This window comes from Lagenorhynchus albirostris, chromosome 6 (genome assembly GCF_949774975.1).
Source record: "Lagenorhynchus albirostris chromosome 6, mLagAlb1.1, whole genome shotgun sequence".
In the NCBI taxonomy this organism is placed as follows: domain Eukaryota; kingdom Metazoa; phylum Chordata; class Mammalia; order Artiodactyla; family Delphinidae; genus Lagenorhynchus; species Lagenorhynchus albirostris.
This window is the reverse complement of record NC_083100.1, coordinates 120,901,903-120,918,395: the sequence shown is the minus strand read 5'-3', so window position 1 is coordinate 120,918,395 and position 16,493 is coordinate 120,901,903. Positions and strand designations below refer to the sequence as shown.

General features: G+C 41.6%; 1 protein-coding gene and 1 non-coding gene across 9 annotated transcripts in view; both read left to right on the top strand.

Annotated features, from left to right (window-relative positions):
- Positions 1–16,493, top strand: part of EPB41L5 (erythrocyte membrane protein band 4.1 like 5) — a 165,473-nt gene that overhangs the window by 121,788 nt on the left and 27,192 nt on the right. For all 8 annotated transcript variants that reach the window (XM_060153158.1, XM_060153157.1, XM_060153156.1 and 5 more), the window contains 2 exons: positions 7,027–7,178; positions 9,262–9,359. In XM_060153158.1, coding sequence (XP_060009141.1) covers positions 7,027–7,178; positions 9,262–9,359 — 250 coding nt within the window. The remainder of the gene's footprint in view (positions 1–7,026; positions 7,179–9,261; positions 9,360–16,493) is intronic.
- On the top strand, positions 2,060–2,200 carry LOC132522524 (U4 spliceosomal RNA). Its single transcript, XR_009541265.1, has one exon. It is a non-coding gene; the product is annotated as a U4 spliceosomal RNA (small nuclear RNA).

The window sequence follows — 16,493 nt, the reverse complement described above, 5'->3', positions numbered from 1 at the left end:
ACAGTCCTTTTTATTTCTTGCTTGATTTTTTGTTATGTGTTTGGAATGGCTCCAGTATCAGGGTAATACTGGGCTCATAGAATGAGTTGGAGAATGTTGCCTTTCCTCTATTTGTGAAATAGTTTGTTGAAGATTGGAATTATTTCTTCTTTTAAATATTTGATAGAATTTACCAGGGAGGTCCTCTGGGCCTGAGCTTCTCTTTGTGAGAAGATTTTTAATTACTGATTCAATTTCTTTACTTTTCTGTGTCTGTTTTCCTAGTGAGCTTTGGTAGTTTGTGTCTTTCAAGAAATTTTTGCATATCATCTAAGTCATTGAATTTATTGGCATAAAGTTAATAATATTCTCTTATACCATATTAGCATCTGTAATGTCTGTAGTGATGTCACTCTTCCAACTCTTGATATTGTAAATATGTATTCTCTCTTTTTATCAGTCTAGCTAGAAGTTATTAATTATATTGAGCTTCTCAAAGAACTAGCTCTCAGTTTAATTCATTTTTTCTATTATTTTTCCCTTTTATCTTTATTATTTCCTGCCTTCCACTTCCTTTGCATTTAATTTGCTCTTTTTCTAGTTTATCAAGGTATAAGCTGAGGTCATTGATTTGAAAACTTTCTTCTTTCCTAATATGGATGTGTTTCTTTTTTGTGTGTGGTACGCGGGCCTCTCACTGCTGTGGCCTCTCCCGTTGCGGAGCACAGGCTCCAGACGCACAGGCCCAGCGGCCATGGCCCATGGGCCCAGCCGCTCCGCAGCATGTGGGATCCTCCCAGACCAGGGCACGAACCCGTGTCCGCTGCATCAGCAGGCGGACTCTCAGCCACTGCGCCACCAGGGAAGCCCCATAATATAGATGTTTAATGTTATAAGTATTCCTCTAACTATTGCTTTAGTGGCATCCTACAAATTGGGATATGTTGTGCTTTCGTTTTCATAGTTCAAAATTCATTTCTAAATTTCCTTTTCATATCTTTTTTTTAAAATAAATTTATTTTATTTATTTTTATTTTTGGGGGGCTGCGTTGGGTCTTCATTGCTGCGCGCGGGCCTTCTCTGGTTGCGGTGAGCAGGGGGCTACTCTTCCTTGTGGTGCGCAGTCTTCTCATTGCAGTGACTTCTCTTGTGGAGCATGGGCTCCAGGCACATGGGCTTCAGCAGTTGTGGCACTCGGGCTCAGTAGTTGTGGCACGCAGCCTCGGTAGTTGTGGCGCGTGGGCTTAGTTGCTCCACGGCATGTGGGATCTCCCCAGACCAGGGCTTGAACCCGTGTCCCCTGCATTGGCAGGTGGATTCTTAACCACTGCACCACCGGGGAAGTCCCTCATATGTTTTTTGATCCATGGGTTATTTAGAAGTGCATTACATAGTTTCCAAATATTTGGGGATTTTCCGAGGAGCTTTCTGTTTTGGATTTCTAATTTAGTTATGTTCTGGCCAAAGAACACACATATGTTGTATGATCTGAGTCCTTTTGAATGTACTGACTCTGTTTTATGGCCCAGAATATTGTCTGAGTGACTATGCTGTATGCACTTGAGAAGAACACGTGTTCTGATGTTTCGATGGAGTACTCTCTGAATGTCAGTTAGGTGAAGGTGGTGGTCAGTGCTGTTCAGGTCTACTGTGCCCTTGCTGATTTTCTGTGCCGGCACTTATTGAAAGAAGGGTATTGAAATCTGCAACCATAATTGCTCTATTACTCTTTGCGGTTCTTTCAGTTTTGGCTTCATGTATTTTGAAGCTCTGTCATTAAGTTCATAGATATTTAGGAATGTTATATTCTCTTGATTAAATGACCCCCTTATCCTTATGAAATGATCATCTTCATTTTAAGTACTATTCTTTGCTCTGAACTCTACTTCGATATCAGTATATTCACTGTAGCTTTCTTTTGACAAGTGTTAGCATGGTATATCTTTTTCTATTTTTATTTTTAATCTTTGTTAATTTGTTTCTTCATATTTAAATTGTGTTTCATGTATGCAGCACATAATTCAGTTTTGCTTTTTAAACCTTAACTGACAGTCTCTGCGTCTGAAAATTGGTATGTTTCAGCTTTGCACAGTGGCAGTATTATAGCCAATGAGGTTTATCTGAGGCATGATTATTGTTAATTGAAAACTCTTCCGAATACCCTGCCATGATGACTTGAAATACAGTCAGCATTGGCAATTTTTGACAGTTCCTACAGAGACTGAATTTTTTTTAAATGGTATGTTTATACTACTTCCTTTTAATATGATTATTGATATGATTGTGTCTGTCATCCTGCTATTTGTTTCCTATTTGTCCCATATGTTTCTTGTTCCCATCTTCCTCTCTTTCTTTTTTTCATTAATCAGGTGTTTTTTTAAAAATTCCATTTATATCCTCTTCTTACTCCTTAGCTATAACTCTTTGGATTTTTTTTTTCACTTTAATCGTTACTTTAGCCTGTACAACTTTCGCTTATCACAGTCTGCTTTCACGGGATATTATACCATTTCATGTGTCGTATAAGAACTTTACAGTAGTGTACTTCCATTTCTCCCCTCCCAGGCTTTGTACTGTCATTTGTCAAGCATTTTATTTCCATCTGTGTTTTATACCCCACAATACGTTGTTTGTTTTACTTCTGCCTGTAGGTCTTCCTTTAGCAGTTTTTAGTGCTGGTCTTTTTGTCATGAATTCCTTTTATTTGTCTTTCTTTTTTTCTTTATTAAGATATAATTCACATACCATACGATTTACGTATTCAAAGTGGACAATTCAGTGTTTTTAGCACATTGATAGAATTGTGCCACCTTTATTACAGTTTTACTTTAGTTTTACCCCTCCCCCAAAGAAACCCCATCCCCATTATTAGTTGTTCTGCTCCTCCCCTATTCACACTTTTGGTGAGGGAGGAATCCCCCACCCTAAATACTACAAGATGGCCAACACACAACGCCCAGCCCTGGACAGGTGAGACAAACAGCACTTTATTAGACACATACTCATGGCTCAGGGGAGGAGGAAACCCCACAAGAGCGGGGCCTCGGACGTGTTGCGCTTGGGAGCAGAGTGGACAAACATGGACTTTGGGAGGCGGGCTTTATAGGGACATGAGAATGAGCCACCCTGGTTCCCATGAGGGGACGTGATTGGCTCGTCTGAACAGTTTCACGGGCTGGCAGAGAAGTGAAGCTTGTGGGATTAGGAACTTGGTAGGATGGGGCTGGTACAGTTGAGGGGAACCTTTTTCACTGGGAGGGCATATCTGGTGAGAGCCGGGAAACTCATGGTGGTTGGGCCTTTGGGGCCCCGTGAGGCTCAGGGATGTGCAGGCAGCCCGTACTGTTGAAGCTTAACTTCAGACCTTACACCACAGCAGTCAGTCCCCTTTCTTCTCCAGCCCCTGGCAACCACAGATCTACTTTCTGCGTCTGTGGATTTGCCTCTTCTGGACATTTCATACAGATGGACTCATACGATATGTGGTATTTTGTGTCTGGCTTTTTCCCCTTAGCATTATGTTTTCAAAGGTCCTAGCATGTTATCAGTACTTCACTCCTTTTATTGCTGGTTATTATGCGACTCTGTGGATTTACCACATTTTATTTATCTATTCCTCAGTTGATGGGCATTTGGGTTGTTTCCATGGTTTTGGCTGTTATGAATAATGGTGCCATGAACATTTGTGTATACATTTTTGTGTGGATGTTTGTTTTCACTTTTATTTGGTATATACATAGATTTTCCTTTATTTTTGAAAGCTTTTTGGCTGGATATAAAATTTGGGTTGATACACTTTTTTCTTTCAGTGCTTTTAAGATACTCCTCCACTGTCCTCTAGTTTGCATTATTTCTGATAAGAAATCTGCTGTCATCCTTTTTTCTTTTTTAAACTTTTTATTTTATATTGGAATATAGCTGATTAACAATGTTGTGATAGTTTCAGGTGCACAGCAAGCAACTCAGCCATACATATACATGTATCCATTCTCCCCCCAAAGTCCCCTTCCATCCAGGCTACCACATAACATTGATCAGAGTTCCCTGTGCTATACAGTGGGTCCTTGTTGGTTATCCATTTTAAATATAGCAGTGTGTACACGTCAGTCCCATACTCCCTAACTGTCTCTTCCCCCTATCCTTCCACCCTGGTAACCTCCCTTATTCTCCAAATCTGTGAGTCTCTTTCTGTTTTTGTAAATAAGTTCATTTGTATCATTTCTTTTTAGATTCTAAATATAAGGGGTATCATACGATATTTCTCTTTCTCTGTCTGACTTACTTCACTCAGTATGAAAATCTCTAGGTCCATCCATGTTGCTGCAAATGGCATTATTTCATTCTTTTTAATGGCTGAGTAATATTCCATTGTATATATGTACATCTTCTTTATCCACTCCTCTGCTGATGGATATTTAAGTTTCTTCCATGTATTAGCTGTTGTAAACAGTGCTGCAGTGAATATTGGGGTGCATGTATCCTTTCAGACCACATTTTTTTCTGGATATATTCCCAGGAATGGGATTGCTGGGTCGTATGGTAGTTCTCCATAGTGGCTGTATCAATTTACATTCCCACCAGCAGCGCAAGAGGGTTCCCTTTTCTCCACACCCTCTCCAGCATTTATATTGTTTGTGGATTTTTTGATGATAGCCATTTTGACTGGTGTGAGGTGATACCTCATTATAGTTTTGATTTGCATTTCTCTAATAATTAGCGATGTTGAACATCTTTTCATGTGCCTCTTGGCCATCTGTGTGTCTTCTTTGGAGAAGTGTCTATTTAGGTCTTCTGCCCATTTTTTGATTGGGTTGTTTTTTTTTTGATGATATTAAGCCTCTTGAGATGTTTGTAAATTTTGGAGACTAATCCGTTTTTGGTCACATCATTTGCAAATATTTTCTCCCAACCTGTGGGTTGTCTTTTCATTTTGTTTATGGTTTCCTTTGCTGTGCAAAAGCTTTTGAGTTTAATTAGGTTCCATTTGTTTATTTTTGTTTTTATTTCCATCACTCTGGGAGACAGATCAAAAAAGATATTGCTGTGATTTATGTCAGAGAGTGTTCTGCCTATGTTTTCCTCTAGGAGTTTTATAGTGTCCAGTCTCACATTTAGGTCTTTTATCCATTTTGAGCTTATTTTTGTGTATGGTGTTAAAGAATTATCTAATTTCAGTTTTGTACATGTAGCTGTCCAGTTTTCCCAGCACTATTTGTTGAAGAAACTGTCTTTCCACCATTGTGTACTCTTGCCTCCTTTGTTTTAGGTTAATTGACCATATGGTTTATTTCTGGGCTTTCTATCCTGTTCCCTTGATCTATATTTCTATTTTTATACCAGTACCATACTGTTTTGATGACTGTAGCTTTGTAGTATAGTCTGAAGTCAGGGAGCCTGATTGTTCCAGCTTCGTTTTTCTTTCTCAAGATTGCTTTAACCTTATGGACACCAAGGGGGGAAAGCGGGGTGGGGGTGGTGGTGGTGGTGGTGGGATGAATTGAGAGATTGGGATTGACATGTATACACTAATATATATAAAATAGGTTAATAATAAAAAAATAAAATAAAAGATTGCTTTGGCTTGCTGTCATCCTTATCTTACTCCTTTGAACATACAATGTTTTGGCTGCTTTTAAGTTTTTCTTTTCATCATTGGCTTTAAACAGTGTGGTTACGATATGCTTTGGTGTAGTTTTCTTCATGTTTCTTGTGTTTAGGGTTTCCTGAAATTCTTGGATCTGTGGGTTTATAGTTTTCATCGGATTTGTAAACACATCAGCCATTGTTTTCTTCAGATATTTGTTCTGTCCCACCTGTACTGTGGGACTCCAGTAGGTTGCTTGAAGTTGTCCCACAAAGAATAACTGACATTCTTTTAATTTGGCAGATTTCCTTTTTCCCTGTGTCTTTTATTTTGGATAGTTTCTATTGCTATGCCATTAAGTTCAGTATCTTTTCTAAAATCTAATCTGCTGTCCATCTCATCCAGTATATTTTTCACCTCAGATATTGTGGTTTCCATCTCTAGAAGTTTGGTTTGTGTCTTTTTTGTATCTTCTAGTTTCTGCTTAAGTTTTGAGGATATGGAATACAGTTACAATAACTATGTGTCTTTGTCTGCTAATTCTAGTATCTGTGTCAGTTTCTCTTGAGTGATTATTCTCTTTAGTATGAGATGTCTTTTTCTGCCTTCTTGCATTCCTGACAGTCTTTGACTGGGTGCCTGACATGTGAAATTTACTTTGTTGGATGCCAGATCATTTTGTCTTCCTCTCAGTCTTCTTGAGCTTTGTCTTGGGATGCAGTTAAGTTACTTGGAAGCAGTTTGATCCTTTCAGGTCTTTTATGATGTGTTAAGTGGGTTTGTTGCCATGGTCAGTCTGGGTTAATTATTCTGTGCTACAGAGGCAGAACCTTCCTAATACTAAATGCCCTTGAATTACATGTTTTTACATGCTGTCTGTGGAGGGGGCACTGTGGCCCAGTGTGAGTGCCACTAGTTCTTTCCCAGCCTCAGGGAGTTTCCTTACACATGTTCCCTGATCAGTGCTCTCCTGCATACTTGAGGGGGGCCTCTGCAGACCTGTAGGATTCTCTCCTTGCAGGGCTGCTCTCTTCTGTCTGGTAGCCTGTGCTGTGAACTCTGGCTTGCCTTGGTCTCCCTGCGCTGTCAGCCAAGGGAGGCCTCTGTGCTCTGCCACACTGCACTCTCTCTGCACCCCGGCCCAGGGACTCCCTCAGGTCAAGCACAGGGCTCCTCATTTGTTCTCCAAAGCTCAGGATCACTGCCTTCTGTTCTTTGAGGTCTTACTCTTGAAAATTGTTTGTTTTCCCCTTAGATTATTTCAGTTGGGAAGCTAAATTCAGTTCCTTTTACTCCATCTTGAATGGAAGAGAATCTGCCCAGAGGGTTTTGACAGATGAATAAACTACTTGGGATCCAAACTATTAAATGAATTATTTTTCCAGCAGAGATTTTTGTTAGTATTTAAAATTCTTTTCCTGATAAACTTCTTGGTTTAATTAAGTTTTCTGTTACCTTTATAGCTTGCCTCTGAAGATTGATTTGCTAGATAGTCCAGACTTACTGGAAACAACCATTGATGATGTAGTTGGGGCACCTGACACCATGGCCATGTCCCAAGCCCCAGGTGAAGTGAGCACAGCCACCAGGCAGGCTGGATTAGAGGGGCTGGAAGGTGAGTGAGGAGTAACTAAACGTTCTGTGTAACATCACTGGCATCGCCCTAGTCTGCCCGCCTTTGAAATGAGCTTAAACAGGCAGTTCCTCTAAGAATATTTTATGCAGTGGTTGGATTTGAAATGTTACTGTAGAATAGTTATGCCTTCTCGCCTTTTTGGCTTAAGGGTCCATTGAAATATTTAAGATCACATAATTGAGACCATTAAACATTTGTATCATTTATAAGTTCTTAAACATTTTTGAATTTTGAAATTTGCTTTTTACTTTGTTCCTTGAGTGAAAATTAATAGTAAAAAGTTTCCTTAGAGATCTAGGGCACAGGATTGAATGAATGTTTGGACATTCCATTAGTTCACAGATAGTATTTTGTTATTAATGAGGGCTGTTGTTGCCCAGACCCACAAAAATAAATAATCCAGAAAGAATGCTGCCTTCCTTAACTTTTTAGAAGGTTAAAAGGAAACAGTAAATTGCACATTGAAAATTTCTATATACTTGGGAGTTTGATTTGATATTAAAGCATAAACTGTCTTTAAACAGGAGCTTTCTGTTGAATCTCAGTGTGTTCATTGAAAAGCAGCTTATGTTTATGTGGCTCTTGCCAATTTTGATTTCTGTTGCTAAAATTAAGACACTCTCTTTAAACAACTTATTGGAAATTGGCAGTGAGTATGCTGTTGTCTCTGAGGAGTGTAGAATACAGCAATAGTATTTAGTAATTTAGAAAGAAGCATTAATGAAAAGTTGCACAGTGCTTCTGCTTCATAGAACATGCTGAAGTACTGCTGGTAACTGGAATTAAAAATTTGTTCTGGGGCTTCCCTGGTGATGCAGTGGTTAAGAATCCGCCTGCCAGTGCAGGAGACACGGGTTCCAGGAAGATCCCACGTGCCGCGGAGTAACTAAGCCCGTGTGCCACAACTACTGAGCCTGCGCTCTAGAGCCCGCGAGGCACAACTACTGAGCCCACGCGCCACAACTACTGAAGCCCACACTCCTGGAGCCAGTGCTCCAGAACAAGAGAAGCCACCGCAGTGAGAAGCCCGCGCACTGCAACGAAGAGTAGCCCCCGCACGCAGAAACGAAGACCCAGTGCAGCCAAAAATAAATAAATAAGTAAATTTATTTTAAACAAGAATCACCTGGAGAATTTTTAAAACTACCAATACCAGAAAACTACATTCAGAAATCTGATATCATTGTTCTAGGGTCAGCTCTGGGAATCAGTATTTCTTAAAAATTCCACATCTTATTCTAATGTGTAGCCAAGGGAAAGATGTACAGAATTAACTGATGGACACTTTTGGAAGATCCCTTTGACCAAGAGCAAATGATTTCATAGTTTTTCCCTCCCTTCTTCTACCTGATTATATAGAAATTATTAGGCATTCAACAGCTTCTTTGTCGAGTGGACAGTGTAAAATTTCAAACTCCCACCAAATTGGTCCCTGCAAAATAAGATTAATACAACTAACAGTTGTTAAATAGAACTCATTTAAAGCTAAATTGTCTTTAATGTATCATCTTTCAGTGGTTGGAGGATTTTATGTGCAATGTGTTTTGCATGTAGTGAAGCTAAAACGCTTGCCCTTCATCACACCTGACGTCACCAGTATGTAATAGGTTGAGTCAGCGAGTGCATAAATGTGTGTCCTCCATCAGTTTGCTCCACGTAAGTTTAGTTGTAGGCTGTGTGTAGTCAGGGCCAAGGAAAGGAAACAGCTGAGTGCTGAGCTTTGCAGCGGGGAGCTTGGGTTGTACCTAGGAAGGAAGGCCGTGTCACAGGTGCTCTGTGCCTTTTCCTCTACTCTCATGACTGAGCTTTCTTAGCCACACATGCCATGGGGATTCCACATCCAGCAGAGCAGACACAGGGTGATGTTCCTATTTAGGTTAGCTCTTAAGCAAATTAATGGAGAGTTTCTTGGTGATGGAATATCTGTTCCGTAGTGATCTGGGTTATTACCTGTAATTGATGGTAACTGATGTTGAGGGGTGTGGAGAAAGCCTAAGTCTTCACCCTTACACGGCTGTGACAGCCTGTCAGACTAAGCGGCTGTTTTCCGGTTTTTTTCCAGCATTAAAAGATGTCTCAGAGAAGCTCAAACACCTTGAAATGGAAAGTGATCCTTTGCCAGCCAGTCATCCCAACAGGGACGTTAACATCAGCAACCAGGTATTCAGAGTCCTCCTTTGTTTGCCTGTCACACAGCTCCAGACCTCTGAGAAATCATTTCCATCGAAAGCCATTACTTTTTCTTTCCTTTCACTGGGAAATCTGTCTGTGCTGAACGCTTATAAACCTGTTTTACCATTTACAAAGGTGAAATTCGTGGATGTGCAGGAGGAAACATGGGCATCAACGTTAAGACCTATAAGGTCATCGCAAGTTTTTTTTAAACACAGTCAAAAGTGATATGGTTATTAAACTTTTATTTTTATTCAGCCCAGCCATCCCTGTTGAATGAATTTTGTTTTGGTTTGGTTTTAAAGAGGGAAGGGGAACATCTGACTTGCAGCTCTTTCATCCCTGGACCACTAGCTGGGATTCCTCAGAGACCAGGATGGAGCACAGAGTGATGTCCTTTCTTATGTAGCCATTGTGAAGATTGTCCTTTTGAATCCAAGTCTTTTTTTTTCCCTTCTATTATGTTTTTTCTTAGAAATGTCTTTTAGAAGCTGATTGAATTTCAGAAAGTCTTTCCTGTTTTTGACCCCTCAGTATTTTTCAATTATATTGGTCTGTTTCCTTCACATTGTTATTTTTTTCTGCTGACTCTGTAAGGTAGGGGAATGCGGGGTCAGAGACAGAAGGGTTAATTGAAAGCTTTAGATGCAAGCTTTAGGTAGTTGACAATTAATCTGACAAAAATTTGGTGGAGGCCTGGAGTGATCATAAAGAAGAAAGAAACCAGGTAAACCCTGGCTGGGTTGTGAAGGTGGGGAGCACACTTTGCTATAATGTAACTGAGCCTCTCAACCAGAGGATCTGTTAAATGCGTTGTGAAGCCTTGGGAAAATGAGTACAAATGTGGGTTTAAGATAGGACGGGGAGTAAGAGAGTGGGTTAGGTGAATGGTATGCCATCAAGGCGTATTTTAGGGCTCACATAGCTAGGAAAATAATAGCTAATACTTAGTGAGGGCTTACTCAGTGCCAGGCAGGAATAACAGGAAAGAATTTAGTACTGTACTAATAAATAAGGGATATCAGACTAGTTAATAACTCTTCAGCTAGTGCTGTGTACAAGTTTGTCAACTGAAAAAAAAGCACAACCTAAAAGTTGAGAGATATGTGTTATTTGGTGGACTTTCTTAGTACTTTGAACCTGGGACACAGCATCTGAGATAGCTCTGAGGGACGGCTCCAAAGAGGCGGGCGAGGATCTATAGGAGTTTTTGCAACAAAGACCAGGTAGTGGGAACATCAAAAGATTACTGTTAATAAAAGAAAACCTGGGGGCTTCCCTGGTGGCGCATTGGTTGGGAGTCCGCCTGCTGATGCAGGGGATGCGGGTTCGTGCCCCGGTCTGGGAAGATCCCCCATGCCACGGAGCGGCTGGGCCATGGCCGCTGAGCCTGCATGTCCGGAGCCTGTGCTCCGCAACGGGAGAGGCCGCGGCGGTGAGAGGCCCGCGTACCGCAAAAAAAAAAAAAGAAAACCAGGCATCTCACATTAAGGAATCCAGTGCTTTTCTATATATGGGAAGATGCAAGAGTCTGGGCTCACTGAAATCATTCTTTTGATATGTACCTCAACTGTCTGGGGCCAAGATCCTGTGCTTTTCCATCCTGAGTCCCCTCAGGGTGCACCGTGTTGGGGGAGGGAGCTGCAGTGGCTGTGCTAGATGAACTTGACAGTGGGCAGCCCATTTGTTTCAGTCCTGAGTTCCCTCAGGGCTCACTGTCAGGCAGCTATAATGTGGTGGCTTGATGGCTGCAACATCCTTTGCTGATATGGCAGCAGCATTTTATCTGATTTCTCTACCTCTGCCATCAACAGTTAATGTTTGCTTAAGGAAACATGTAAGAAATTAATCTTAATATCAGCTTTACTGAGTAATTTTAGGCTGAAAAGCCTGTTGTAAATAAAATACATTCTAAAACCAAGTGTCAGTTGTCGGATGATTAGCTCTAAGAATTGGGTAACTGAGAAGCTCTAAGCCAGCCACAGAATCGCGAGGCTCGGACTAGTGCTACTGAAAGCAGAGTGGACCGCAAGCTCGTGTCTTGAGAAGCCACTTCAGAGCGCTCTCCTCCCCGTCAGACCCGCGTCACCCAGGGTCGGTAGGGTCACTTGAGAACCGTACACTGTTGATTCAGTCCTACAAACCTGTTCATTGTTTACTTTTTATCAGATATAAAATAATAAGTATTGCGGGGAATCCACAGAAGAATGACAAAATCTTGGCCCTCTGGAAACTTGGACCTGTCTCACCCGTAGAAATACCGCAGATCTCCTATGCTCAATTTTCAGTTGGCAACAGCTGGGAAGTACAGTTTGAAAGACAAAAGTCAGGATCCACGAAGGCCTTGACAGGCTGGAATGATGGTTTGGATTTAAGAATATATATTATGCCAAGTCTGACACAAGTGTAGGATTAGGGTCGGGAGGTAGAATGTAACAAGCATGTGTGAAAAATGTTTGAGAATCTGTAAACGGAGTGTGAAGTGTGGCTGCTGAAACGTCTCTGTTGTGTTACCTGAAAGGGCTTGAAAGGGGGGATCCAACCACAGTATGACAAAGTGAGAGAGAGAAAAGCAACTTAGGCAAACGAAAGGGGTTTGAGAAAGTATGGTGAGGGGTCTTGAGACACAGTTACGGCGGAGGATCAGTAACTCAGGATTATCTGAAGAGCTGTGTATGCTGTGACACAGGAAGTAAAGTGACTTGATCTTTAGTAGCCTCAGAGAAGAGTTAGGGTCAGCGAGAATGATAGAGTTATGCAGATCTCACCTCGGTGTAGGAAAACGCGTCCTAAGGTACCTGCAAATTGAACAGGATGCCTTAGGAAGCAGCAGGTTCCCCAGCGTGGGAAGTTCCTCAGGCTAAGACTAACTTAATCAGCTCTTTGGATTTTTGGTGGTGGCGTGAGGCAAGCCTGGGGATGCTGACACTGATGACTGCCAGTGTCATTGTGGGGATTCTCCCATTCCTTGGGGCCTCCTCGTGTTGGAAATGTGTTCACAGTGTCTGCCTGACCTCGTGTTGGAAGTCCTTTAGGGCTTATGCTGTGTCAAGATGAATAGATTTTTGAGTTACCTTCTTCTTCTTAACTACTTGAGACAGTTCCAGAATTTTCTTTATCTTCAAATTTCATTTCAAGAATCATTTTTTTCTTGTTCCTTGATCAGAAAATTTTACAGAATGCTTAAAGTAACAAAACCTAACCTGCGCTTGTTAGTGGGATCGGGGCACAGTGAAGGCGTGGTCTTTAAACGCTCATCTTTTTAGAGAAAGCATTAAAAATCAGGCACGATGACTGTTCTCTTGACCACAGGTTGGCAGCCTGTTTCCTTAAAAGGTCAGTAAATAGTTAATCTAGGCTGCCGTACAGTCTCTGTCATTGTACTCGACTCTGCCACCGTGGCAGGAGAGCAGCCACTGGGCCTGGGGGTGGCCGTGTTCCCATCAGGTTTACTTACTACAGCAGGTGTGGGCCAGGTTTGGCCTGCAGGTTGCCCTTCTCTTGTTGGGAATGTAATCTAGCAGCAGGTTGCTACCACACAAGATTTGGAATAATCTGTGTCGTTTTTACGCTTTTGATTTTCTTTGTATCCGAACCTTAATAGGGTATAACCAAAAAGTATAGCAAAACCCAAAACCTGCACTCTGAATAAAACAAAGCAAAAAGATGAACTTATTGCAAGGATTTTGACCTGCAAGCCTGGAAACTCAAGACTGTGGGAGCAGTAAGTTCCAAATTGCTGACAGATTAATAGGGGTTTTATGGGAGAAATGCAGAATTTTTTTGTTTTTTTCAGCTACTTGGTTGCCTAGTGGTCTTCTTTCTTATTTGGATCAGAGTAGCTGAGTTAGGGGAACAGGAAGCCCAGAGCTGGCTTGGACGGACTTGGTGTGTGGGGCTTGGCTGGCGTCTTCTGCTGACCTCAGAGGAAGAGCTGTACGTTCTGTGCAAGCTTAGGTTAAGTGTCCTTTGTGTGCCCGTGTTGACCGTCTCCATTTTGTCCCTGACACAAGTGATTCCAAACGTTTTATTGATAGTCTGGTTCTGTAAGTGGTTACTTTCTTTCCCTCTACCCTCAATTTGGACACAGAAGGTGTGGTGATGGGTGTGACTTCCCTTTGGGGAAGTCTTCAGATATTAGCCATGCAAAGGTCACCCTTGTCCAGGGATCTGTGAGCTGTTGTGTATTATGTAAGTAGTAAATAGAAATGATACTTTTACAAATGCAAAGGCAAATACTTCCTATTTGACAGTAATTGCTGTAGGGGAGAAAAATAATTTCCTCCTCTACCATTCTCAGTTCTTGGCTGAGACCTCTGTTTCAAAAGACAGATTAACAAGAGAAAAACAGAAGTTTATTGATATGTGTATCTCAGGTATAGATGAGAAATACCAGGGAAGAATGAGTAACTCTCAGAGGTGGCTTAGAATTGCAGCCAAATACCATCTTCAGCTGAAGTCAGAAAGAAGAAAGGTGTAGTTGGTGGAGAGTACATGGAAAGGCGGGGTAAACAGCAGTAAGGCTTGTTATACAGCTTTAAGTCCTTGCTTTTCATGGTAAGGGTTTGAGTTGTTTGCAGGGACTAACATTTGTCCTTCCTGGTAGAGAGGGAAGGAGGGACTCCTTTGTAAATTTCCATTCTGCTTTTAGGCACATAGGGTAAGGACAGAGCGTTTCTTCTATCTGCTTCTTCTCAATTGCCTTCAGCTCAAAATAATATGCCCCAAAGTGGCATATTTGGGGATGGCGTATTCTGCTACCTCTTGACATTTTCAGCTTAAAGAATAATTACTAATATTATACTAATATTGTTGGTGCAGGTTTTTTTATTTTTTTAATTTAAAAAATTTTTAATTTTTATTTTATGGCCGCACTGTGCAGCATGTGGGATCTTAGTTCCTCAACCAAGGGATCGAACCCACGCCCCCTGCAGTGGAAGCACAGTCTTAACCACTGGACGGCCAGGGAAGTCCCAGGTGCCAGTTTTTTAAAGAATAATTCTTAAGTCTGGAAATCAGGCCGTTAAGCTGTTGGTATCTTAGCATTTTTTAGTTTACGTGGTAAGCTAGCTCTAAAAGTTCACATCTCTTTTATCATGATCTCAGGGACTCTTCTGGCTTCATTTAGATACATTCAGCAGTTGAAGGGGAAGAAAGTTTATAAAGTGGTTAAAACTTTTGTGTATATTTAGGTAAAATACAAGGCAAATTGTGTATTCTTCTGAAGCAAGATTCTTGCAAATCATGGATCTGCCCATGAATCATTATAAGGAGTGCCTTAAACCCTATGAAATTGAATACATGTTCTTGTCTTTGATTCACTTATACGTTTTTCTGGAAAGTGGGTCCAAATTTTATTAAATTCTCAAAAAGAGTGAACCATACCAACCTTAAAATAACTCTTTGCGTCTCTCCAAGGTTAGAACTAAAAAGAACTTCACTTTAGTTAAAAGGCTTATGTAATTTTTTTTCAATTAAACAGTTTCAGTTTTTCTGAGCCATTTAAAGAAGGAGCTCTCCGAAATAAGACTTCTCTTCTAGCCAGGATTGTTTCAAGAGTGGTTTTTTTGTTTTGTTTTGTTTTTTGCCGTACGCGGGCCTCTCACTGTAGCAGCCTCTCCCATTGTGGAGCACAGGCTCCAGACGCGCAGGCTCAGCGGCCATGGCTCACGGGCCCAGCTGCTCCGTGGCATGTGGGTTCTTCCCGGACAGGGGCACGAACCCGTGTCCCCTGCATCGGCAGGCGGACTCTCAACCACTGCGCCACCAGGGAAGCCCTCAAGAGTGGTTTTGAGTTTAGATCTGATGGCATTCCGGTTGAGAACTTCAAACACTGAGTGGCCCTGCTGAGTTTATGATAAATCTCTCTATCCAAAAACTTCATTCCCTTTCTTGTCCTGCCCCTGTTCCCCTCAGGATTGAGGAGGATCAAAGAAAAGGGGGGACTGAAACCAAGCAGGACCCCGTGGGGCCCTCCCAGGAACAAAAAGCCTCTCCATGTCCCCCGTTTCTTGTTTGTGGGAAACAGGCTGTAGCCTCCTGGGCCTTTCCTGAGTTCCAGAGAGCTGACTCTAGCAGCTAATGATTAGGACAGTAGAGTCACAGGGCTCCTAGCTCCTCCTGAAGGGATGTGGATAACCGTCTGCTGCATATCTCTGAGCTGTTCTGCAGAAGCTGAGACCCCCACCCTCTGCGGGATGGTGACGACATTGCTGACCACAAGCATGTCAACCCGAGACTGGTTGGAACCAGAAGGTTGAGGTTCCCGAGTCATCACCCTTTTTACCACCAGCCAATCAGAAGGAGGTCCACAGGTTGATCACGTATCCTGGACCCTCTCCCCTAACAATGTCTTTAAAGACCCTTGTTTGAAAGCCGTCGGGGAGTTCAGATCTTTCGCACATGATCTGCCCGTTCTCCTTGCTTGGCACCCTACTTTGCTGCAAACACCCACTGTCAGAGTTTGGCTTGCTGTGCTGCGAGCACACGACCCCTTGCTTGGTAACAAACTGAAGCAGACTTTGGATGACTTTAACCCGACTTAAGCTTCTAACTAAGCTGACTGATGGCAGCAAGGACAGCTCTACAGGAGAGTTTGAGCATCCAGTCTTGTTAGAACAGGTCTAATTTGGGGTGTTTAGGAATCAGAGTGTCTTTTTAGTTCTTTCGGTCTTCTGTTTGCACATTTTGGCTATCCAAGGCAGACATATCAGCAGCATAGTAACACAATATACAGATTTTAAAAAGCAGGACATTATCTAACCTCCGTTATCCCAGTACTAAGAGGTAACTATGGTTAACATTTTAAACCAAACCTTGCAATGTGATATATATTTTTTTAAATAAAAATGCACTAACACTTTTTTATAACCAATCCATTATAACTCTCTTTATTTTCAATAACATATTACTGATAATAGTTGAATGGCATGCATATATCATCACTGCATTTACTCAGTCTCCTATTAGTCATTTAGATTGTTGCTAATTTTCACCGTCATAATCAGGGCTCTGATAGTCTTATGTAAGTATCTGCCATCATCTTTGATTATTTTACTGGGGAGTAGAAGTGTTAGGTTTGGGACTTCCCTGGTGGTCCAGTGGTTAGGACTCTGCACTTTC